The sequence below is a fragment of the Pavona decussata genome, unplaced genomic scaffold, assembly GCF_977016875.1.
Source record: "Pavona decussata unplaced genomic scaffold, jaPavDecu1.1 SCAFFOLD_180, whole genome shotgun sequence".
Taxonomy (NCBI): domain Eukaryota; kingdom Metazoa; phylum Cnidaria; class Anthozoa; order Scleractinia; family Agariciidae; genus Pavona; species Pavona decussata.
Window position 1 is genome coordinate 274,069 of NW_028145590.1, and position 26,386 is coordinate 300,454.

The 26,386-nt window shown below is 39.8% G+C and overlaps 2 protein-coding genes and 2 long non-coding RNA genes across 6 annotated transcripts in view; 2 read left to right on the forward strand and 2 right to left on the reverse strand.

Moving 5' to 3' along the window:
• LOC146463086 (uncharacterized) overlaps nucleotides 1-26,386 on the forward strand; it is a 340,798-nt gene that overhangs the window by 156,708 nt on the left and 157,704 nt on the right. The gene's annotated exons all lie outside the window — the stretch shown is intronic.
• LOC146463094 (uncharacterized) overlaps nucleotides 1-26,386 on the reverse strand; it is a 217,952-nt gene that overhangs the window by 46,134 nt on the left and 145,432 nt on the right. The gene's annotated exons all lie outside the window — the stretch shown is intronic.
• LOC146463095 (uncharacterized) lies at nucleotides 3,077-10,738 on the reverse strand. The gene is made up of 5 exons (XM_085084859.1): nucleotides 10,443-10,738; nucleotides 9,334-9,795; nucleotides 6,818-7,057; nucleotides 5,995-6,103; nucleotides 3,077-3,205 (listed from the first exon to the last, which is right to left on the reverse strand). The coding sequence occupies exons 3-5, from the start codon at nucleotides 6,996-6,998 to the stop codon at nucleotides 3,202-3,204; spliced, it is 294 nt and encodes a 97-aa protein (XP_084940985.1). The 5' UTR covers nucleotides 6,999-7,057; nucleotides 9,334-9,795; nucleotides 10,443-10,738; the 3' UTR covers nucleotides 3,077-3,201.
• LOC146463096 (uncharacterized) lies at nucleotides 10,797-13,154 on the forward strand. Its single transcript, XR_014856993.1, has 3 exons — nucleotides 10,797-11,251; nucleotides 11,767-11,896; nucleotides 11,930-13,154. It is a non-coding gene; the product is annotated as an uncharacterized LOC146463096 (long non-coding RNA).

The window sequence follows — 26,386 nt, forward strand, 5'->3', positions numbered from 1 at the left end:
ATCTTCGAAAACAGCATTTCCTTTATTAAAAAACGCACAATATTTTCGGTTGTAATCGGCAAGGAACCGAGATGAAACGCTTGAAGAGCGAACTCTTTCCAGCTCGTCCGCACATCGCTCCAAGAATGTTAAAAATGCAAACAAAGTTGGCTGTCTCGCAGAGTTGTTCCCTGTAAATCGGAACCGAACTGTGGCCGTTTCACTACAAGAAACCAACGCTGCCTTACGCTGACAAAACTGGGTACCATCGAGTGGTTGCAATCCCTTATAATCAAATGACTCGATAAAGTGTCTGCCATTGCAACTGCACTTGTTCGTTTCACTCGCATTAGGAATGTTGCTTTTCTCGAAATAAATCATGGCCATTTGCGGAGCTACACAACTCGGCAACTTTTTGCTTTGGTGATCACAAATCATGGCCATTTGCCGATCTACAAAACTCGCTGAGTAAATTATTTGCCGAGCTACACATCTCCGAAACTGAAACTGCTGAAACTACGCAACTTGTCTCTTGATTTAGACAGCGCAAGGCAGCGTTGGTTTCTTGTAGTGAAACGGGTAAACAACACTATGCCGAACTTATTTCTGTGTCTTCGCAGTCGTACACACTTCGTGAAGCCGTTGATAAATCTAAATCTAATCCGCAAGTCTTCTTTCTAACTTAAACAGCGAAACCATCCTAAGGACACCAAACGCGATGCAAGAACGTGAAACTCGACCCCCGCTGAAATGAAGGAACTGAACATCGATAAGCTTTCGCAATACTTTCGCAAGATTCCAAATGCCGGTAACTTAAACTTCAAACGTAAACAACGCAACTTATCTGATAACAGTCCACACAGCAAGGAAGCGCAGTCCAGAATTCGAAGAGCAAGCACACCAATCGCGAAGAGACCGAAGAGAAGATCGAACTCGATAAGGAAGCACACCAACACGCGAAACTCGACTCCTGCGAGGACTCCCGCTAGAAACAAAGCACATGGTTGATGGAAATGACGTCATTCGCCCCTGCATAATATTCTTCGGGGGGGCCAAACTGGTGTCGATGAATACGCAGTCGAAAAATCTCGATTTCGCCTGGATTAGGAATGCGTTCTTTGTCAAACGCAATAAATATATTTTTCGCTCGAATTCGCGCGGCTTAGCTCCGCTCGGGCTGGTTCGGCCCGACAAATTTATTAACCTCGCTACGCTCGGGCCTTCGGCCCTCGCTTCGCGAGGAATTATAAATTATTTTATTCACCTGCATCTACACAGCATCCATTTCCGCGAAAAATGTTTCGATTTACAGCTAAGGCTATTTTCGACACCCTGTATTTTTACTGTCTATCCATGCCGATGTCCCTACGTCATATGACGTCTGTCGGGCTCCCTATTCAGGAACCAAAGCTAAAGTGTTGCAAACGAAGTGTGAGGGAAAATAGTGAGTGTTCGTATCTTGTTGTCGGTCTTTGTGTTTTATTTGCAATGTCATCGGCTAAAGAGAGCTTGTCTAACACAAAAAGTCGACAATTGCCTGCTGAGACGAAACTGGAGTCACGTGTTGCTTATCTAAGCCATCCGAGAACAATCGAGAGAAGACTTTGTCAAGTGGTGAACAAAAAAGGCGGCGAATTTGAACGTTTTCTAAGTTCACTTTAATATCGCGTTTCGGGCAATCGCATCTTTTTTCTTCGCGAAACGTCTTTGAAACGACCCTTCCGCCCTCTTTGGATGAGTATCTCTTTCTGTTCACCAAGTTCGAAGGAATCTATTTCTGGATAACGTTCTTGGATAATACGCCTCTGTGACTCGTAGGGATATAATCCAGTACGAATTAAGTTTACCGTTCGAAATGAATATTCCCCTTACTGGTAGTAATGTAGATGTTATTTGTTGGAAATTTATATATCGGTTAGTCTTTTAAATAGCTTAACGTTCACTTTTAAAATATAGAAAGTCAACGATTGTGATATTCTCAGGTTCCCTGGTCCCCCCCTTGCTTACTTGATAGTGCAAGGGTATTATCCTGAGACTGAAGTCTAACCGCCGGTGTGATTTGTGGCGGACTCCCCGAGGGTTGGTTACCCCAGCTCGCCTTTTTTTCCCAGACAAATCACAACCTTAAGTCGACTTCAGTCTTTTCAGGGGGTATCATTGGGTGACCACCCCAACTCATTGTTGCCAGGATACTACACACTTCTTGACAAACGGTTTGTGAGACTGGGACGTCACACAATAAAGGAGACAATAGCAGAGAGTTGCTTGATAGTTCAGTGACAGAGCATTTATGAAGCTGGAACTACACACGGTAATGACGACAACAGCCCTCATTCTCATTCATTGACCGGGCTTTAAATACTCCGTCACATCTATTCCATTGCACATATGCCACATTGACATTCAAATCTAAGCAGTAGGCAGGACGTTTGTCTAATAAACCTAGTTTAATGGCCTTAGCTCCCACGAGTCTCCTGTAGCTCAGTGGTAGAGCATCCGAACTAGTAATCGGAAAATCTAAGCCGGCTTCGATTCTTGATAGGAGAACAAGGAATTTCTATTTCCGACATTTCTTGTGACACTCCTGAATAATACATAATTCTCATGCAATACGTTGCTTCATAGTTTAAAGATAATGCTCAACACCTGTCTCAACATTTAAACTACTTAGAAACACAGTTGAACTGCTGCCTTATTATTCAAAACAGAGACAAAATTTGACAAGACATAGACAATGCCAGAAAGTCCTATTTGGGTGAACCAGAAAGAATATACAACATTAATTTTATGGGAGACTTTCAAAGACATCTCAAAACACTGTAAATGTTGCATACCCGGAAAGCACACATCAAGGCCATTGCATCTACTCGGCTGAACCAAATGGGGTATACAGTAATAGCCTAGATTTCCACAAGCCATAGAACAATAACAATAATTATTGATTCTGATCAAGTTCACTACCCTGCAACCAGTTTACATAGACCTTAGCTTGGTGAACTAGAAAAAGGTCACACTTACTTAATCTCTCATTCTCAATATCTGCAGGGTCAATTTAATCACGTTTCATATCCCAGAAGCACTCAGGTAAGCATAAATGCCAGGACTTCTACCTGGGTGAACCAGATGGGATATACAACCCTGGCCTAGATTATCATCTTTCTCAAAAACTCGTTAACATTGCATATCCCAGAAGCACTCAGGCACATATCAATGCCAGGACTTCTACCTGGGTGAACCAAAAAGGATATACAACAATTACCTACATTGACATGTGCGACTCGAAATAATAATTTTCATGTTGCATATCCCAGAAGCACTCAGGCACATATCAATGCCAGGACTTCTACCTGGGTGAACCAAAAAGGATATACAACAATTACCTACATTCACATGTGCGACTCGAAATAATAATTTTCATTTTGCATATCCCAGAAGCGCTCAGGCACATATCAATGCCAGGACTTCTACCTGGGTGAACCAAAAAGGATATACAACAATTACCTACATTCACATGTGCGACTCGAAATAATAATTTTCATTTTGCATATCCCAGAAGCGCTCAGGCACATATCAATGCCAGGACTTCTACCTGGGTGAACCAAAAAGGATATACAACAATTACCTACATTGACATGTGCGACTCGAAATAATAATTCTCATGTTGCATATCCCAGAAGCGCTCAGGCACATATCAATGCCAGGACTTCTACCTGGGTGAACCAAAAAGGATATACAACAATTACCTACATTGACATGCGCGACTCGAAATAATAATTTTCATGTGGCATATCCCAGAAGCGCTCAGGCACATATCAATGCCAGGACTTCTACCTGGGTGAACCAAAAAGGATATACAACAATTACCTACATTGACATGTGCGACTCGAAATAATAATTTTCATGTTGCATATCCCAGAAGCACTCAGGCACATATCAATGCCAGGACTTCTACCTGGGTGAACCAAAAAGGATATACAACAATTACCTACATTGACATGTGCGACTCGAAATAATAATTTTCATGTTGCATATTCCAGAAGCACTCAGGCACATATCAATGCCAGGACTTCTACCTGGGTGAACCAAAAAGGATATACAACAATTACCTACATTGACATGTGCGACTCGAAATAATAATTTTCATGTTGCATATCCCAGAAGCACTCAGGCACATATCAATGCCAGGACTTCTACCTGGGTGAACCAAAAAGGATATACAACAATTACCTACATTGACATGTGCGACTCGAAATAATAATTTTCATGTTGCATATCCCAGAAGCACTCAGGCACATATCAATGCCAGGACTTCTATCTGGGTGAACCAAAAGGATATACAACAATTACCTACATTGACATGTGCGACTCGAAATAATAATTTTCATGTTGCATATCCCGGAAGCACTCAGGCACATATCAATGCCAGGACTTCTATCTGGGTGAACCAAAAAGGATATACAACAATTACCTACATTGACATGTGCGACTCGAAATAATAATTTTCATGTTGCATATCCCAGAAGCGCTCAGGCACATATCAATGCCAGGACTTCTATCTGGGTGAACCAAAAGGATATACAACAATTACCTACATTGACATGTGCGACTCGAAATAATAATTTTCATGTTGCATATCCCAGAAGCGCTCAGGCACATATCAATGCCAGGACTTCTATCTGGGTGAACCAAAAGGATATACAACAATTACCTACATTGACATGTGCGACTCGAAATAATAATTTTCATGTTGCATATCCCAGAAGCACTCAGGCACATATCAATGCCAGGACTTCTACCTGGGTGAACCAAAAAGGATATAGAACAATTACCTACATTGACATGTGCGACTCGAAATAATAATTTTCATGTTGCATATCCCAGAAACACTCAGGCACATATCAATGCCAGGACTTCTATCTGGGTGAACCAAAAGGATATACAACACTTACCTACATTGACATGTGCGACTTGAAATAATAATTTTCATGTTGCATATCCCAGAAGCACTCAGGCACATATCAATGCCAGGACTTCTATCTGGGTGAACCAAAAAGGATATACAACAATTACCTACATTGACATGTGCGACTCGAAATAATAATTTTCATGTTGCATATCCCAGAAGCACTCAGGCACATATCAATGCCAGGACTTCTATCTGGGTGAACCAAAAGGATATACAACAATTACCTACATTGACATGTGCGACTCGAAATAATAATTTTCATGTTGCATATCCCAGAAGCGCTCAGGCACATATCAATGCCAGGACTTCTATCTGGGTGAACCAAAAGGATATACAACAATTACCTACATTGACATGTGCGACTCGAAATAATAATTTTCATGTTGCATATCCCAGAAGCGCTCAGGCACATATCAATGCCAGGACTTCTATCTGGGTGAACCAAAAGGATATACAACAATTACCTACATTGACATGTGCGACTCGAAATAATAATTTTCATGTTGCATATCCCAGAAGCGCTCAGGCACATATCAATGCCAGGACTTCTATCTGGGTGAACCAAAAGGATATACAACAATTACCTACATTGACATGTGCGACTCGAAATAATAATTTTCATGTTGCATATCCCAGAAGCGCTCAGGCACATATCAATGCCAGGACTTCTATCTGGGTGAACCAAAAGGATATACAACAATTACCTACATTGACATGTGCGACTCGAAATAATAATTTTCATGTTGCATATCCCAGAAGCGCTCAGGCACATATCAATGCCAGGACTTCTACCTGGGTGAACCAAAAAGGATATACAACAATTACCTACATTGACATGTGCGACTCGAAATAATAATTTTCATGTTGCATATCCCAGAAGCGCTCAGGCACATATCAATGCCAGGACTTCTATCTGGGTGAACCAAAAGGATATATAACAATTACCTAAATTGACATATGCGACTCGAAATAATAATTTTCATCTTGGATCAACTGTGAATGGCATGCCCTTTAAACAGGAAACTATCATCAGTTCATATTACTCTCACCTGTTTTCTTTGCAATTGGCAATTGCAATTGGATAGACACTTTTGCAGCTTTCACTAGATGCATGGTGAACATTCACTGGTACAATGCCAATCATGACTTGTTGCCTGCCTGTGGTGGGGAACAGCATGTGAATACATTACTAATGCATTGGGATTTAAGTTATTACTACCTTAAAATGCTCAAAGCCAGGGTTTTCAATAGCACCCGACGCCCGACACAAGTCACCAGCTACTTTTAGCGTTTGTGCCGGGTACTTTTTGTCTCCAAAGTATGAATTTATGTCAATAACGTAGCTGATTACGGACGTGGATATTTTTGCCCAGATTTTAATTCCAATTGTTATAATAATTGTTATATCTGAGTGATATTTTGAAGAAAACTCTTGTTTATAATTCAGTTTACAATGACCTCCAAACAAACACTTTTTTGCCCTGAAAATGCACCAGATTGAGAATGCATCTCTGGGTATGCAAAATTTAACTATTTGCTGTGACCCCCCCAGCAGGAGGGGGTTTCCCCTTCCCACACCCTTCCCCCGTGCAGCTTTCGCCGCACGGCACCGCTAATGCGGTGCAATTGTCCTCCGGCTACTTTCACATTTCCTCCTGGTACTTTTTTTCATTTTGAAAACCCTGCAAAGCCCTTACATTTTTGCAAGAATGGTGTGTAAAATGAAAGTTTAGAGAAACCCTTCTTTTGCACAAGAAGTACCCATTCCATGCAAATTACTAGAAAAAGGACATAAGCATAATACCATAAGAGATAACTGAGAAAATTTTAAATAACATTTAAATCCCTGCAACAAGAAAACTTCACACCTACCAAAGAAAAGTCTTCCGTCAAGTTTAAGGTTGACTTCCAGGGTGTTTTGGTGGGGTTGATGTAACCTTGTCTCCCTCGCAGCCCAGGCAACAGCAGCAGACAGGCTGACTTGAAAGCCACGAGGAGCACCTTCTGGCAGGGGTCTGATGCCCATTGCATTTCTTACTATCCCAAAAACCATTTTCCTCACAGCCTTGATTTGATTTTTGTTTAGCAGGATTGGGACATCAGTGTTGTAATCTTAATAAATAACCAAACTAAACATTAATTGTGAAATCAATAACAATACCAGAAAGAATTCCAAAATTATTGATTTTTTGTGGTGAACTTTTTATCATGTCGAATAATTTTTAAATATCGAAAACAAAAATCGAAATTTACAGCCTACAATTATTGTACTGTAGGCTGTAAATTCGGAGTAATTTGAAAATCTGAAAATGTAAATTTAAAATAATTTTAAATGTAATGCCCAGTCCCGATTAAGTTGACAAGCTGTAATTTTACTATACTGTATTTATTCTTTTGTAATGTAATAACGCAATTCGCTTTATGCACGACATTCTTTTTATAATAAAATGCTCTTATTAATTAGTTTGAGCTGCACTGATTTCACCTAAAATCTCCAAAAGGGAGGCACATGTTTCAGTTGACAATTGCACATACTGAATATTCATGCTTCTTCTCATTTTGCACCAATTAATAACTATTCTCCTCTGCATGTACACAAGATTAAGGTGGCTGAAGTCAAGCCCATGTACTGAGCAGAACACATACTGTAAGGTCTCACTTGACTGGCTTCAGACTCCAGCCAGTCAAATCAGTAGCAGCTGCTGCCATGGGCGTATAACAGAAATTATAATCCATTAAAGATATTAGCACTTCAGTGCTACACTGTAAATTCAAGGGTAAATAAAGTTTATTGATTGATTGATTTAAATATTTCCGCTCGCCCGCGATTGGTCTAAACGCCTCATGTGACCAAATATACCCCAGCTAAAACTGGGAAATATCCGATGATATTCCCCAAGTGATATTCCCCAATTTCAAAAACTTCAAGGCACGTTTTGTTTACAATCACAATTAATGTCAAGATGGGGGAACGGTTTGCTTTTGTGACGGAAAGGGAGATAAACCTGCTGGTCAATACAGCAGTATCAGAAAACAAAATACGCTCTTAAGGTTTTTAACGGTAAACTGTTCTTAAACGAAATGTTCAAATACTCAAGCTCGTTGCTTCATGTTGCGAAAAATATTTGAAGGATAATACATGTAACCACAATTCTCGGTTTTCACTGTCACGCCATTGAAAAAAAAAATCGAAACTATTACATGAATGAAGTCAAGAAATTGACATGGTATAGAGGATAAATAAATAAGGCATCTGTCCAAGTGTCAGGTCTGTGCGGCATTCCGTACTCGAGTTATTTGACAAAATGTTCCACATAAATTTATAGAGCTTAGTATGGAGGCGCCATGTTTGTGTCCCTCTGAGGGGCACAAACATGGCGGCCGGAAATACGAAAAAACATCTGGAGTTCACTTTTGCCAGAAAAGAGGTTTGCTTGCCCTTGTGAATTTTCCAATGTTTAGATCAATATTTCTCCTCAAACTTGAATTGTTTAGAATGCTGAAAATCACCCGAAGAGTCATTTTTAAGATACGGAAAAGGTCTGTCACGGCCGTCCTCCTTATGTCACGCACGATAGAAACTCGGAAATTGAAACTGTTCTATTTTCAAAAGGAAGCACGACATCGAGCTAAGAAATTGTGAACAGACATATTTTTAGGTAATCTTTCCTTGAATGAAGGTAAAAATTTTGCAGGCCTCCCAGTTTTGAATTATAGAATTTGGTGACGTCACGTGAAAACCGAGAATAGCCTCCAATTGGCTTTAAAAATATGCTTAGATATTTGTCCTTGGACATTATCTGCTCCTCGAAGCTCACAGTTTTCCTCGAGCTTCACTCTCGGGAAAACTGTTCACTTCTCAGAACAGATAATGTCTGCGGACAAATATCTGAGCATATTTTCGCGTGAAATGGAGGCTATTGTTGATTTATCTTCACTGTGGGGTACAGTGCAACTAGCCCATTAATGTTGCTAATTTCCACCATAAGCTTTCATAGGCAAATCGTACAATTACAAAGAATAACTTACAAGCAAAAATTTTATTTAATTTTAAAATTAACGGTTTTACTTTATCCTGGCTCCTTTTATAAGACAGTTTAAACCCCACAATAATTAATTACAGTACCCTTGATTGAAACCCTGCGGAATATGCAGATCATGAAATTATTTTCCTTCTTTCATCCCTAAGGGATGGGACAGAAAAGACTCATTGGACCAGTCACTAATTCTTAAAATCAACAGATCATTATAATGAGTGTCAAGACTCAACCCTGTGAACCCCTCCCTCAGTTTCTCTTTAAGGAAAAAAAAGTAAAATACGTTTTACAAAGCAAGAATATATATTATACCTATTCTAGCACAATAAAAAGATAAAGGTAATCACTTACCCCAGTTCGGCCCAGCCTAGTCAGGCTCAATAGCGTTTGCCAACCTTGGTCCGGGATTCTGGACTGCAGTTTAAAATACAGTAAGGTCCAGTCAGGGACACGAAGTGACTGGAAAAAATCAGGAGCACTGTCCCCAAGCATAACCTCAAATGCTTGCTTTGGACCACTTTTTTCGACCAATTTTTCCGCTAAGTCGCTTAACATTTTAGCCACTTCGGGATTGTGGACCTGACCAGCGATTGCTGATGCAAGCGGCAGCTGGTACTTTTCGCGAACATCGCTGATCAAGGTCCACACTACGTCGTCCGGAAATTCCTCTGATTTTGCCTTTGCACTCGTTGAGGGCGGTGAGCAGTCGGTTTGCGCTTCGTCTCGAAGGGTTTTCAACTGCTCGACTGCTTCGTCCAGACTGGCTTTAAGCTTGATATTTTCCTCAACGACGTTACCAATATTAAGCTCAAGCTTAAGGTGATTCCATTGAATTGCATTGCGCATCCTTGCTGCGCATAATTTTTCGCGTCATTTAGCGCGCGCACGAGCGCGCGCACGCACAACATTGCGGGATTTCCTTGAGGTTAAGCTCGGCAGGAAAATTAATGGTCCTTTTGTTCTAAACGAGCACGGTGACCCCCATTTTTTATTCAACGAAATTAAAGAAAATACGACTCTCTAAGTTATATGCCAGTTTCAATAATTTTTCATTATTCAATTTCGAAAAATTATTGCGGAGTCACTACTAAGATCAATTTTGGACGTTTCGCGGGAAGCGTACAACCGCTCAAATGTCCCCTATTATGCCATGGGATTAATTTATTTAGCCACTTTATGGCGTTTTACTACAAAGTTACAGTACTGTTATAAGAAAAATGCTAGTATTTCATTGTCAGTACTAACTTTCTGGAAGTAGTGGGCACTTTTCGCTGAAGACTAGCTCTTTTAATAATGAGGTCACATGCTTAGAAAATAGTGAGATACTACAGCCCTCTAGGGTGAAAACAAGCACGGTGACCCCCTCTTTTTATTTTATTTTTCTGATGTACTAGATGTACTTAACATCTGTAAAGATTTTCAAAATATTCTCATTACAAACGTTCTTTGGATGGAATCACCTTAATTTCGTTTCGTTGCATGGGTGGTTCTGGTTCAACCACTACTGGCTCACGTTTCTGTTCCGATCTCGATAGCGTTCACGGCTTCAACGAAGCGTAGCTAACACGTTCACTCGGTTTCACAGTTTTCCTCAGAACTGCGCACAAAATGCCGAATAACGAGGCAACGGGAACGACTTCTCCTCTGAAAGCTCTCTGATCCAAGTCCCCGCCATTTTGGATATCGGAGATCTTCACAGAGGCGAATTCTGTTGGAAAACTCGCTACCAAAGGGCACCTGGCCATAAATTTGGTCGGCTGACCGCCATTCTCGACCCCAGACCTCTTCTGCGCATGACCAGCAGGGAGGAAGAGCTCTGGGGAACCCTGGGACCTATACCGCTCCTGATTGGTTTACGGCTGAAACAATTGAAACAAAGGAGACTTTTGACTGATTGGTTAATCCCTTTCCTAGAGCCCAGGTTCCGATGACGGGCGCGCCAACGAAAACATTATAAACAAACATGGCGGCGATGGCGGCCGAAATAAGGATTTCTTTTTCATGCGTATTCTTTAATCACGATGGCGGAAATAAAGGCAAGGATTTTTTTTAAGCGCGAGGATACTTTTAGTGCAGAATTGTCCGCTTTTGGGAGCGATCGAGTCTTTCTTCCGCGACATCTGCCTCGATGTATTGCGAGCACAAGCATACATACTGGGCTGGAGGATTTTTTTTGTCGTAAATATTGCAACAGAAGTAAATGGTGATTGACCGTATCTATAAAGGACTGAGAAAATTCAGCCGTGGCTCTATCAATCGTGGAGGAAAGGTAACTTCAATTCTTTTAATTAAGCTGTATGAACGCACCTTTAAATCATTTCAGATCAGTTTGAGATTGTTTAAGTAAGAATGATTTTCTAAAAGTGACCGGCAGTATTTCATCGAGTTTCTAAGCAATTTTAATTTAGGCTTTGTTTTAAGAGGGATACACGCAGAAATCGTTTGATTGCTGGCTCATCCAAGGTAGATAGGTTTCTAATTCAGTACCCTTGCATCCAATAAAGCCGTTTTTTTGGTTTTTTTGTAAATTCTACAAGCCCTTTACCTTATTTCATTAATACGTTGTAATGTTCAGAACCAATACTGGAAAGTAAGTTACTTAGTTCCATGCAACTTATGATTTACAAGTCAAGGTCCTGCCCTTTTGCTTAGTTTGATATAAAAATTGTATAATGTTTTCATGTGTTTATAAAAGGAAAAAGGTGAAACATGGGCCTTTAAAAAATTCCCCTCAACCACAGCAACTCTCACTAGATCTTTTATTTTAAAACCGTTATTTTTCAGGTGAAAAATTCAAAGAAGTGAGAAGGTTACAAGAGGCCACTCAGACTTCTTGTGAAAACAACAAGGACACACCAATTTATGAGCCCAAGGATATTTTATAGTTTCATTCCAAACATACCTGGAGGTGTGTGTGTGTGTGTGTGGGGGGGGGGGGGGGGGGGAGGGGGGTGGGGTGTTACCAAGTGTATTGGTGAAAGAGAATTTGAATGCATGGGGCAAAATGTCCAAACTAATCCACTAGCCTAGTAGACATAACCCCCAAACTTTATTATTCATCATGTTGGAAGTTTTAAGCAGACTGCGGTCATCTTTGCAAAGTGGGAACCAAATCTTTTTTGCTCAGGGATACCAGCACTGGGAATGGGTTAGCTCTTAAACTTGAGATTACAAAACTCGATACAGAACACAAACACATCAAAATCTTTTGTGTATGCCTATTTCTTCTTATAAATATGAAAATGAATATTATAAGTCTAATAACATTCAATGAAAATGTTTTTGTAATCTCATCATTTGAATGCAATTTGTTTAAGAGAAATTAATTGTTCAACCATAAATCCAAGAACACCAAGGTAGTGGCTTTTTTTTATAAATCCTCAAAGGTGACCTTCTACCAACAAAATTTCACCAGAAAATTTCTCAACAGTGAGTCCATTGCAGTTGTACATTTTTTTTGCCAGTTCCTAACAATACACGTGGGTAGAGAGTCAATGCTGTAGTGAATTTTCAGCACTTCAGGGACAGACCTAGCCTCAAACCATCAACACTTTGATTTTCTCATCAAAAGCCCAAGTGAGGAAGGTTTTTATGGCTTGCACTCAATATCAGAAGTCCGATTCATTTAAAAATAAACAAATTAACATTCATCTAATTTTGGTTGCAAGTACTGGTGTTGCCATTTGGCATATAATTTGAAGTTGTGTTAAACATAAACCCAACGCCAAACCTCAGGTTCCTAGGTTCCAGCATTCTTGTGTGTCATCCTCCCACAAACTCCCCTGTGTTTTTATTTTAATGGAAATCCTTACCATTGTAGTGGCCCTTATAAGTTTGTTGGACAGACAATAACATGGAATTACGTTTAAATTATCTTCTTAATAATTTTAATAAATTTCTATATGGAGTTTACAAAAATGCTGCGGTATAAAGAGATGCATAATTTGATTTATTAGACAACTTAAATATAGTAAGAGGGCACCTGAGTCACTACCATGATTTGTCAGTTTAGCATATTTCTAAACTAAATTTGTTGTTAAACTTCAAGGGCTGTGCCTTTCCAAAAGAGATTTTAGTTGTTTGTGACATTTGGTGTAGAAAAAGATGTCTCACAGAAGGCCATCTCTGAAGCCTTTTTTCTCTGAAGTAATAATATTATTATTATAATATTATTAGCTATGTTTCTATATCGTCTCAACAAAAAATATCAGATTTCTCTAGCCCTAAAGGGGACAAATGGTTTGAAAGACAGCACTACCTCTAAATGCCATGTAAATTGATACAAAGAAAGACTTGGTTTTTTTTCTTTTACAAGGCACATTCAAATACACCTTTCACAGTTGTATATATGTGCAAAGATTGCAAATAATTATGTAGAGATTTTTAAAACAGTCCTAGATTTGTAACCAGAACAGATATATATCTTCCATAGATAAGTAGAGACCTGTTTTATAATGCTTTATAATAAGTGGTCATGGTCAGTGTAGAAGGCATAGAAAGTTGTATTTTAGATTAGTTTTTTTACATTTTAGATTGTATTTTAGAAAGTTAGGTGTCCCCTATTAGCAGTGCGGAAATCTGCACTGCTAGATTTTACTCGACAGGTTAATAAAGTTTTCAATTAATTTGTTTACCTACATTCCAATGCCCCAAACATGTCATTGTAAATGATACTGATACCTTTTCAAAAAATGTGTTCAGTCAATCTGAGGAAAATTAGTTTTTGCCAATTCATGATCTGATTAGCCTAATTTTTGAGTTTGTAATATGACCACTGCATTTACCCATGATCGCACGCCTTGCCACTTGTAAGTTTATTTTGTTGTGGTCATTTCATTCTTTGGTAACAATAATTTATTGATCATTTCTCTGCCAAAAGCGATTGCTGTACCACAGATTATTTGAAGAATATTTCGGCCCCAGAGTGTTTAAAAGGCGAAAAGATTTTCGTTCTCTCGCTGAAAATTACTTAGTAACTGAAGAAACAAATGATGGAAAAACACAACCACAACTACTTTTTGAACTCTGCAGTACTGTATTAAGAGTGTCATATTAAATTAGGGGAAACAGATAAGATACATGTACATGTAACACAGTGTTTGATGCTGGGGAAATAAAATAATTATTCTTCTACATGTATGGATGAGTGATTTCTACCTGGGCAGCTTGTGGCTGTTATATCCAGCCCTTCAGACTCCATATTAAGTTACTAAACTCCACTTGTTATTCCATGTGTACGTCCACCTTACCCAGGACATTTTGCAGAATGTCAAAAATAACTTTAGCATTGTATTCACTGAAAACAGGTGGCAAGGATAAAATGCTTTCAACTGAATCAAGGTGTTCAATGTTGTTTACTGCCATATCAACAAGTTCCAAACTAAAGCCAGTTGATATACTTACAATTCCTACACAACATCGTGAACTGCGAAGGGTGTTTCGAGATTGCAGAAGCTTTTGACGAAACAGGTCAGCTTGTTCTTTAGAGACAATGACTGTGCTGGCAGCAGGTGCTGTGCTGGGAAGAACATCTTCACTTACCGGTTTGATTTTACTTTTACACAGTTGACATGTACAAATGTTTCTGTGATGGTCACAGCAACTGTGGCCACCGTCACTTCTTTTGGGGGCAGAATGCCCAAAGTGCTGAAGAATAATTTCCCGTTTACATTCAGTTGTTGATTTCACAAACTTTATCATCGTATCCTGAAGGCCACGCTTTGCCTTACTGACATCGTAACAATTGAAATAAACAATTGCCTCAGAAGGCAGGCCATCCCAACTAGCTCGGCCTGCCTCTTGGAAGTACTCTTCCATTGTGTAGGGGACACCCAAATGAATTGCCCTTCGAATGTTAGAGCAGCTTTCCAAAAGCTGGGCAAAATTGTTTCTTCCACGGATAATAAAATAAAAACAATATGCAACATGAGATTAGAAGGGTCTGTCACTTTGGTGTCCCCAATACCATAGACTAAGAGGGATAGTCCAAGAAGAAGGCCATGCAGCTGGAAGGGATGGTCTCCCAGCTGAAAAAATGTATCATCATTTAACACAACACTTACTGTTGGTTTTAAAAAAAATCAATCATTCAGACAAAATGTTCTTCCATTATTTATTAACTATATTGTATTTTAATGGTCAGGAGAATCTAGTAAGCTTAACATTTCCTAGCTGCTGCATATCTACAGTAGCTAGACACAGCGTATATTATTGTAAGCTCATCCAATTATATAGGACCATTCCAATTTTTATCCGCACCTCCCCCCCCCCCCCCCCCCCCCCCTTCCCACCCCCAAACCATTGATTTCCAAAGTGGGGGAGAAATCATTCAAGAATCCAAGAGGGTGAATCCAACACAAAGCCATTTCCAAAGGGGTATCTTAGAGATACGAGGGGATGTTTGCTTGAAACTGGATTCTGAAGGGGGATAATTTCCTCTGAAGCGGTCTTAAAGCATATTAATTATTAATACTTCAATAGGGGGCGGCGGATGCGGATATAAAATGGAATGGCCCATAGCAACAATTTCGGGCAATAGAACATTTAGAGAAGCACCCACCAGTCATCCACTAAGTGCGCCTCATCTACGACAATACAGCGTACGTGTTTCTCAAATGTGGAGGTCTTGAGCGTGGATTTGGTTGTATTCTCGATAACAAACTCTGGGTGAGGAAAAACGAGTTGTAGTTTGCCTTCCCGAGCTTGCAAAATCACCAAATCATTTGTCTTCTTGGCCAAGTTTGCTGATCTGGTCGCGCATCAGCGCATTTAGTGGCGATATGACGATTGTGGTGCTTCTCCCTTTCGCGGGAGGTTGTCCGGCTTCCATGAAGTCGAAGACATTACTCAGCAAGTGAAAGATAAGGGACTTTCCAAATCCCGTTGGTAAAATACCTAATACATCTTTCTTACGACAAACTACAGCATCAATTATTTTCTTTTGTTCGGGCTTTAACTGAAAGTCACAGTCTCTACCATCCTTTGCTAAAGCGAACTCAAGGCCGCCATTTTGTTTTGGAAGAGCCGAGCATGCGCTATGATGTCCAGTTAGCCAAATGTTGGCTACGCGTGCGCAGAGTTTCCCAGAGCTTACGCGGTCATTCAGATTGTTAGAAGCGTAAGCACTGGGGTCGAGAATGGGCTGACCGCCACATACCAGAGAATTCATTAAATACCACGGTCTTACCGGGTCGCTAGCTAGATGCAGTCGACGAATGTCGAAAGCCTCAGCGAAAGCCTCCATGTCCTTGAAGACGGAGCGCGAAAATGATCTTGACTAGAATTACATGAAATCTAACCTCCTAAAATGTCAAAAAAGGCAAATCCCACCCCCAAAATGATCAGGCCGTCTCAACGGGAGAATGTACGAAAAGCCATGCGGCGATAAATTAGTTGCGAAAACTCTGTCCGCAAACGTAGTATGATTGAGTATGATGATGGGTTCAGAGCAGAAGTATGACGTCACTCCTTAGCAACCGGCTAGAGCACATTTTTCAACTTCCGGTTATCTCTGGCTCGTGATGCCTCTAGCAATATTTTCGTAAGACCGTATTCTCAGAAGGATGCCTAACTTAACTTCAAAAGATCGTTGTAATACACCGTATTCACAAATGGCTGACACGCGCGGAAAAGACTGGCACTACGCATCAAAGCGAGGCGTTTTAGGATAAACCAAAAAAATTTCCAGCGAATGTAAGCTTCTAGAGGGTCGATAAGTGCTGAGTTTTTAAAAATTGAGTTTTTATGATCACTTAGTCCGAACGAGTTCAAGTTCTAGTGTTATTATTTATTGGTTGGCTTCTTGTAGCAATCTCAAATGCAAACCAGACACAGGAAAAAACTGAGTTAGATTGTGTTTCAAACCTTCGAGTGTAATGTCTACAGAAAATATGAAAAGTTGTTAGAAAGATCTTCACTCTAGCAAGAGCCACACAGGTTTATTCAATGTATTTTTTGGAAAGGGAATTAAAACAGGTTTCGAAGGAAAGAAAATGAATCTACAAACGGACGCAGTTCCAAAAAAGGGTTGCGTGGTGATTACTACTCGGAAGTTCCGATCACAAAAGCTACAAAAACCGACTCCTACTATTGTGAACAGCTCTAATGCCTAAAAAACGAAAACAAAAGGAGGTGGAGGGAAGCTACTGAAAGAAAAGTTTAACTAAGGAAGCAATATGTGAGCTAAGACTTAAATATTTCGGTACATTTTAGGCGCTTTTTCCCCGAAATAAAAAAGATATCATGCATCGCAAAATTGGCCAAGATTCATGCAAGTCATTGAAAATGTGGCAGTTACCAAAGTCAAGAGGAACTACTGGAAGTAAGGTATCAATTTTAAGAAAACGATCCTGCAAGAAAATTCAAGAATGTCACTCTCAAATGTGTTATATTGTAACTGCATAATAAGGAATGGCAAGTTTAGGAACCCAGTGTAAAGCGAAATACGATAATCTAATTCTGACAAATTACCCAATTAAGTATGCGAATCTTTAATGATTTCAACCGAAATGTCGGTTAAAAAGCCACAATGCTGTGTTCTCTAGTCCCTGTTTCACGGAATACAATTTTCTCATTCAGGCAAGAAATGTTCCTTCTGAGCTTGTTCCATTTTTAAACAGTTGGATTTTGATGACTTGATTGATTTAACAAATTATGAATTTTGAGGGAACTGCATTCTCTGCTTGTTGTTTACAGTACGGCTACAATATAAATGAATCGAAGCAGACAAGTTTTGGTTCATCTGTTGCTTCTTTTTTAATTATTCGTCCAGCCGTTTCTCTCCACATCCTTCACGTCTTTTCGTTGTTGTCTTCGTCTTTTTTTTCGTGGTATTATAGCGGTTTAGACAAATGGTTGTAGTTTCTCTCGCGCTCGGAACGTCCGATACGAAGTTGATCACGCAACTCTCGTTAGAAATGCATCCTTTTATATGTTCATTTTGCTTCCTTCAAGACCTATCTCACCTTCGGATTCCGAAAGACATACCAAACAAACTTCTGTAGTATCTCTGTCCATCTGCGCTCGAAAGTTGAATCCTTCGGAAACAAAAACTCTAACCGATTTGTTTCCGTGATTGTCTATTTTGCATTTAGGATTGCTACAAGAAACGAACCAAGAAACACTAGACCTCTCTCGTTCGGAATGAAACCAGCGATCTGAAAAACTTGCTGTTTAAGAGCTTATCAGCTAAATAGTCTCTCTGTGAGCTTGTACTCGCAGGCAAATTATTTTTTGTTTATCCTAAAACGCCTCGTTTTGATACCTAGTGCCAGTTTTTTCCCGCGCATCCGCCATTTGTGAATACGGTGTATATGCTCAGCCGTCTTCCTTCCCGAGCGATTTGAAAATGCACCAAATCTCGCCAAAATTTAACGCCGGCTGCGACGCGATCACGGCATTTCACATTATGCCGGAATTCTCGAAAATGAAAAATCTTTGGAAAGTTTTATTGTTATTTTAGTAAATAGTTCTTCAAAGGGATTCTTCTGACAAAATATGAGGAACTCCGAAATTTCAGTTTTGACCGCAAGTTCTCGATATTCTCAATCAGCCGCTCTTTTAAAAGCTCTCTCATATCAAGTGAAATTACACCTAGAGTGCAGCTGTGTTGTGGTTTTTCCCGTCATTTCTACCTTTTTATTTCGTACATAAAGTCTTTCACAATGTTCCAAACAAGTGAGGATTGTTGAGTCGTGTAACTAGGCGTTTTTATTTATTTTTTTAATACCAAGGTAAAACTAAGAGTTTAGCGCCCACGCCTTGCCTTCGCAGGGAGCAAACAGAATAAAGACGTGTTACGGAGAGTTTCTTTTTTTTTTTTGGAAGCGTTTATTACGCAACGCATGCCTGGTAAATACGGCGAGAACAGACACATGACTAATTCCCTGTGAGTTCAATTCATTTTCATTTGACGGAAAAATTGGACTTCATGCATCATTTTTGTTGAAATATAAATCAACCCTACTTTTTTTGAAAAGGCGGTCGATGAAAACTTGAGCTCTCTTTGTTGCATGAGAAGGTCCAGATAAACGCAGAGAACAGAAGAAAGGAGAAAAAAAAAAAAGAAAGAAAAAAGGAAAAACAAGACTATGCAACCTGTTGTTGTCTTTATATTGGCAACTTTGGACAAAAAAAAACATTTTCAGTGCTCTTTTAGAGAACCAAGACTTGAGCGGTCCAATTGTCAATAATCGTGGCAGATATATTTTCGTTCTCAACGCCAGTGGTGTCCCAAGGAGATCAAAGATGTCTACCCATGAGGCAACCGTTCAGCCTGAATGTAATATTTCCACTTGACTATCTACAAATAATTAACAATTATTAACCGAAGTGGAGGTGAATAGCGGTGGATCGGCGAGGTAAATATCCATCACTTTCACCGACACTGAGGTGAATAATTGTTTTAGTATATACCACACAAGCTGAATAACTGGCGGGCCAGAATTCCTTTATTTTTGACAGTATACCAACAAAAACTAGGAAATTTTAAAATCTCGCGCGCCACGCGGAAAGCGATTTCTTGTTGTACAAAGTTCCGTCTCGCTTTCGGGCGAACAATTAAAACTTTTTGAGGCACTTGCTTAGTTGCTAAGGTGTCATTTTCTTCAATTGTTGTGTGAAATTCGTTTTGATTTTGAAACCATGCTGCAAAACATTAGATGTTTCATTTTAATTATAGTGCCCGGCAGTTTGCTTGGACAAAGCATTTTAGTTTCATTTTTCACCTTAGAATATGAGGTTGTAAAAATTAAAAAACTTACCAATTAATGCCGTCAAACTAAACTTTGTTGACATTTTTGTATTTTTTGTAACAGCTGCCTCGTTTATCTAAATAAATTCCCCCTTAGTGACCGTGGCAAAAAGGGGGGCCATCTTGTTTCTCTTAGGCTGCTCGGAGGTGAATAGTACTTGGCTAATCACCTCCGAGCTAGCCAATCAGCGCGCGCGAAAAGTACTATTCACTTGTGTGGTATATACTAGAACGGTTTACACCAATGATTAGCAATATGGATAGTCAGGGGTAATCCTACAGACTAGTGAAACTTGGCCTGTAGCTCAGTTGGTTTTTGGGGTATTAAGAGGATTGCTAATTCTTCCTGGGAACTTTTTCTTTCAGAAATAATGATCAAGTGATTTCATTCCACCATTCTATTCCATTCCATTCCATTCCTGTATTTGCAGCAAAGGAAGAAAGTCGTTTTCAGGACGAGGTTACTCGCACAAGTGCCTTTTGTGCATTCAAGATGGTGCCTTTCTGAGGACAAAGGACAAAATGTATTTCTTTTGAGGTCACGAAATCTTCACCTGCAACTTTTAACTGCTTTCTGGAGGTTACAGAAAACAGAGGCTAATACGTTGTAAGGCCGCGAAACGCCGCAATGCTACCTTTCGAGCACATCCCCAGAGATCCCCCGAGCGAAATGGAGCTGCATGGATTATAAGAAAAGTCCGAAGGATTTTCTAAACTACATACAAACTGACCGATCGGTGAATCGTGGAACGTGGCCACGTTATCAAGGAAGACATGATAAATGGGAATTGCAGATGTTATTTATCCATGCTGCCCATACATGTACATATGATTTTGAGAAAGTGTACTACATGTAGCTGTTCCGTGGAGAGGAAAAGTACCCTTGTTGCCTTGGAGAAAGCCTATTGACATATTGTTGGGTTGGTCATCGTAAAAACGAAGAAACCTTTTCCCCGGCGTATTCATGTTGTGAGTATTAAATTCTCTCTTTTAATGATTTTAATCTTTATCAACGCTCAGTTGAGCACTGGGGATCTCAGCAAACTTTTGTGGCTCAATGGGAGATCAGAGAGCCCCTGTTATAATACTGGTGGGTTGGGCCTGTTCCAATCATGCCGCTCCACTCATGTGCTGAACCTGATTGGTAAATTAAGAGCAGCAAAAGAGTGGCGTCTGAATCAGTTTGGTAGGGCAGTTTTAATGATCTTGTGTCTTATAGGGGGCCTCGATCGATAGTAATGGTCGGTATGTCGGTCTACTCACGGTCGATATCTCGGTCGAGCCTCGGTCGCTACTCGGTCGATAATTGGGGATGACTCGGTCGATGTTGTACCGCTATGGCGGTCGTCGTATCGACCAAGGTGGCTGTCGGCCGATATAGATAGCATTACATCGACAGTGGACACTTCACCAACACATCACCGATACTTCATCGATATTTCACCGCTTACCGGCCGATAGTATCGGCCGATATATCGGTCAATATTCTATGAATGTTTTTTTCGACACTTCGTCCTTATCTCGATCGACATTCGTGTACATAGCGCACCGCTATATCGGTCGTCATATCAGTTGATGGCCAATATAATAACGACAGATAGCGGGTCGATAGTCTGTCGTTATCTCATTTTATTCTTCCACTATTGCATCATTTTACCATATTAGGTCAATAGAACGCGCAAAAACATGCCAGCGTAATACACAGTAGTGTCCCGGTTTAACCGATTCAGAACAAAGCAAAATTTTGTGTCGACCGAGTATCGGCCGATGCATCGACCGACACTTTACCGATACTTGACCGACGGTTCACCGATGTATTGCCGACACACTGCCGATGCTATCGCAACCGACTGTCGGTCGATCTCTCGACCGAAGGTGATCCAATGATCGGTCGATACATCGCCAATATAGCGGCCGATGTTCGATCGACGCTCGCCTGCTACTCGACCGACAAGGGTCTGCAAAATCTGCGAGCCAGCGAGCCATGCGAGCCACCGTGCGAGCCATGCGAGTCATGCGAGTCACGCGAGTCATGCGAGTCATGCGAGCCACAGTGCAAATGTTAAGAATTTTTATTTGTTTTATTTACATTCGCGTGAGAAAATTTTGGACGAATTTTTTTCTTTGTTTTTTTTTTTTTCGTTTTTGTTATAATTTTGGAGAGAATTTTGCCCATTCAAAATCGCCCAAGATGCGCAAAAAAATAAAAACATTACGCAAAAATTTATTAAGGTTCAAGACTTCAGAAAAAAAAATCCGAGAAAAACGTACGGCTGCACCGCTACTCGAATAGGTATCTATTGACACATGTCATTCATTGATATCCACGTGGAACTTCATTCAAGAAAAAAAAAAAAAAAAAGAACAGCACTTCGATCTCCGTGTGTTGGCGTCAAGAATGGTGAGTAAATCGCGCCATTTTAACAGGTTTGGTCTTTAGTCGAGAATCAGAGTTATCATAACTCTGTCGGTTGGCTGACTGCTGCATGTGGTTGTCCTTTCCCTTAGACAAGTCTTTCTTCAAAACTCGCCACTTGAGTGGCAGAGGCTGGTTTCGAGATAGCATTGGACCCACCAGCTGACGGCAAATGCTTCTGTTACGCTGCTTCTTTTCAAATTGAATTGAGCACTCATTTATCATTCCCTACAAGATTGGAATGACGCTGACAATCAGTCCTGACGTGTCAATTACAGTCAACCCAGGTCCAATCTCGTACCCAGAGTCTTCAGGCTTTTTGGTCAGCGGGGCAACGCCGGGAAGACTCTGGGGACATCGAAAAAATTCAATTTTTTTGATTGGCTGTTCCGTAACGGTTTCCATTGTTTTACCGCAGAAATCCTGCGGTAATAAAATTCGATGTCCCCAGAGTCTTCCCGGCGTTGCCCCGCTGACCAAAAAGCCTGAAGACTCTGGGTACGAGATTGACCCAGGTCACGCGTGAACAGTATTTCCAATAATGAAATGAACATTCGAATTTCTCTTTGTAATGTCCGACGTGTGAATGGAATGTTGGACATTTCTCTGGAAATCGTTCTCGAAAAAGACGCATTAACTGAAAAAAAAAAAAAAAGATTCAAAATACTTGGGAAACAATTGTTATTCTTGAAATATTCAATTTTGCAGTGTAAAGAAAAATTCATAGCTTTACACCGTCAATAAGCTAGGGAAATTTATACGGGAACTCTGAAATCTCGTTGGCGATTTTCAAAACTGACATGTAAATTTCAAAGCTCCGTTCAAATTTCAAAAATATCGTTCACGCGTGGCCTGGGTTGACTGTAACAAAAAACTGAAATATGATGGTTTACGTTGTCCCACTGTAAGAATTAAATATTGCGATGTTATTCATCTTGTTCCGATGCTCTTGTTCCTGTTCTTATGTGAATGTTAAAATACAACAAATAAAAATTCTTAACATTTATACTGTGGCTCGCATGACTCGCGTGACTCGCATGGCTCGCATGGCTCGCACGGCTCGCATGGCTCGCATGGCTCGCACGGCTCGCATGGCTCGCATGGCTCACACCTTGGCTCGCATGGCTCGCTGACTCGCAGATTTTTATCACTCGACCGACAATCGACCGATACTCGGTAGATACATCGACCGAGATATCGACCATCAGTTGACCGACATACCGACCGTTACCATCGATCGAGGCCCCCTATAAGACACAAGATCCGTTTTAATTTGGTAAGGCAATCATTGTTAGTTTTGACAGGGTCTGCTGCATTGAACGCGACACTGGAGCAGCAGCTGATTCAGACGCTGCTCCTCTCATGTGCTGAACTTAATAATGGTAATTGAACTGAGTGGAGTGCAATTGGTCTGAAATCATACGCGTGATTTCAAAATTGAATGAGCGCGCAGCGCGAGTTCAATTTGAAATCACAAGCATGATTTCAGACCAAAATTGCACGACACAAAGTTCAATATTTACCACTTTATTACACGTATTTTGAAATCACAGAGTTTTCTTGTCAATGTTACATTCTACAGACTGTATTTTTGTTACTTCATTTCCATTTTGATGGGCTAAAGAAAGGATCCGATTTAGATCAAAAAATGGTGCAATTTAGGAATAAATCGCACTGTTGAGAGCCAATGAGATTGCAAGGATCACCAGTGATTTCAAAATGGGTGTAATAAATGCATAAATTACCCATTAATAAATATAAAGTGGCGGTTACTGGTTAAAATGATTTGTAAAAGATTACGAGCTTTCGCCAGCCTGTTTGATTCCTTTGATGGATAAGAATGATATGTGAAAAGTGAAACATAGATAAATTTGAATATAGCGAATAGTATGCATAAATGAAGAACGAAAAAATACGTATTAAAAGAGTGTTGGCACGAATGCTACAAGTGTCAAAATCAATGTTTGTTTGAAAGTGTCAGAAGTAATATATGTTTAAAAGAATGCTATATTGTTTTGGGAGTGGGCAATTGAGTTGTTAATTTAGCTGCAGTCTTGTCCAAGATTCAAGTGTCCATCATTCTTGTATTGATTGTAGCAGACAGGCTACCGAAAGCTAATAATAAATTATAGTGGAGGAAACCATTGATAACTTTAATGGCAATCCGTTGATGCTTAACATGAGGATCTTCATTTACATGTTCACCATCATTAGCATTGACATTAGCATAAACAACAAAACTACTGAGCTACAGATAAATGTACTCCATAAAATTTAAAAGAGCTTGGAAAACTTAGAACCCACTAAAAAAAAAAATTGAGAAATGGACTTTAAAAGTGTCAACATTTTACAAAGAAATAAAGGCTTCTGGCATCTCATTACACCTAGCCATACATCCTTTGTAAATTTCGAATTCATAGTAGTTTTTCAAAGTAAATTTGTTGTAGAATATTTCGCACAAATTTTAACCCTGATCGATTACTAGATGTTACAGGTTCTTTTAGTTTATTGTGTTCATTTGTTCAAAGCGTTGTGTTTCATATATGCTAATAAAGTAAAATGTAAACATTGATGTCAGCAAAGATTCTTACTCCTATTTTAAGGTTTGTTAAACTGCAGGAGACTTGTGGACCAGATAATCACATGCCTTGTAGGAACTGAACGAATAGTCCACAGAAAGTTAAAAAATACATAACTATATTGTTATAAGTTTTATGTCTTTTCCGTTTAAGAATTTTGAACAATAATTTATTAAATATGCTGCTTCAGAGAATAATTATTATGTGATGTTATGTCTTCTTATGCCCATGTCATTGCCTAAAAAATACAATGTTTGTGTCATCTTTCATGTATTCACATTTCACATTTCTTTCACATATACTACTCATCGACATTCCAATCCTAGCAGCATGTAGGATGATTATGTCCAATAAACGTAGTTTTATGGCTTTATAGCCCCCGCAAGTCTCCTGTAGCTCAGTGGAAGAGCATCTGAACTTAATGAGCAAAAGTAGAGCATCTGAACTTGTAATTGGAAGCTCATGGGTTTGACTGCTATGGGGACTCGGAGAACTCAATGGATTTATTTTTAGGAGTGTGACTGACGTGTCACGGACTAAAAAAATAATTGTTATTCAGTACACAAAACACAAGATACAGGCCCATTTTCACACCTACAGGTGTATGGGGTATGTAGCCTGGAAATATAAGGCATTGTTGAGCCTCACTTGCCCTTTTGCCCTGGCCGTAGGAGGCACAAAACACAACTGTGAGGCATACAGCATGACTGTGGAGCACTCGACGAGCTGCCCTCTTGTGTGTTGTATAGCTAAAACAAAATAGCTCTTGAGGCACAATGCCTCATTTTCCAGGATTCTTGCACAATCAGTTCAGACATTAAGTAGTTACATTTCTTGTAGGATTTTTGCTATAAGTTATAACAGTCATTATTATAAACATCATCATTGGATGATGCAATTGCAGAGTTTTGATTGGCTTAGGGGTTATAATATATTAGCCACTAAACCATGCCTGAGAAATTAAGTGACCATTCTGGTCATTCTTGCAAAACAAATTTGACAAGATCTAAGAATATTTCTTGGATATTTGTAATTATTAAAATAATTATTCCACACTTGTTGGGTCCCATTTATTATATAATTATATTATTATAGCCAACTCAGTGCTACAAGCCTTGTTGGCTATGATCATCTCATATCTGATGCATGCTTGTGGAATACATGTAACTGTTGTATACCTCTAATGCCTTTGCCAGTCATTTTGCATTTGAGTGCTCCTGTTTGTTGTAAACACAAATTGTACTCTTCAATGGTTTGTGTAATAAGCTCCCCATTGTTTCTTTATGGGAGCCCCCACCCCCCCCCCCCCTCCCCTCCTTCTTGTCCTCCTAGGGTCCAAAACCGGCATGGATATGTGCTTCATAAACTTCCACGTAGCAGAGTTTCCCTATTTTATGACCATACAGCATGTTGGTAATTAGTACAACACAACACATGAGAGGTAGTGCCTTAATTGATTAACAGTGCATATCACATTATGACAGCTGAGCCTTATAAAAGTTAAAGCACTGATATTTTTTTAGATATTGGGACATTCACATTTGATGCTTGACTGGGGTTGTGTGAAGATGCTCCAAAACAGGAAGCCCAAAAATTCACTTTGCAGGTGAAAAACGTTTTTAAAGCTTCTCCACAAGCTCATATTCAATCTACCAAGCA

Coding starts and splice junctions, on each gene's coding strand:
- LOC146463095 (XM_085084859.1), bottom strand. CDS start 6,998: ATGGTTTTTGGGATAGTAAGAAATGCAATGGGCATCAGACCCCTGCCA. Junction 6,104..6,817: donor TGACGGAAGACTTTTCTTTG/GTAGGTGTGAAG, acceptor TCCCCACCACAG/GCAGGCAACAAGTCATGATT.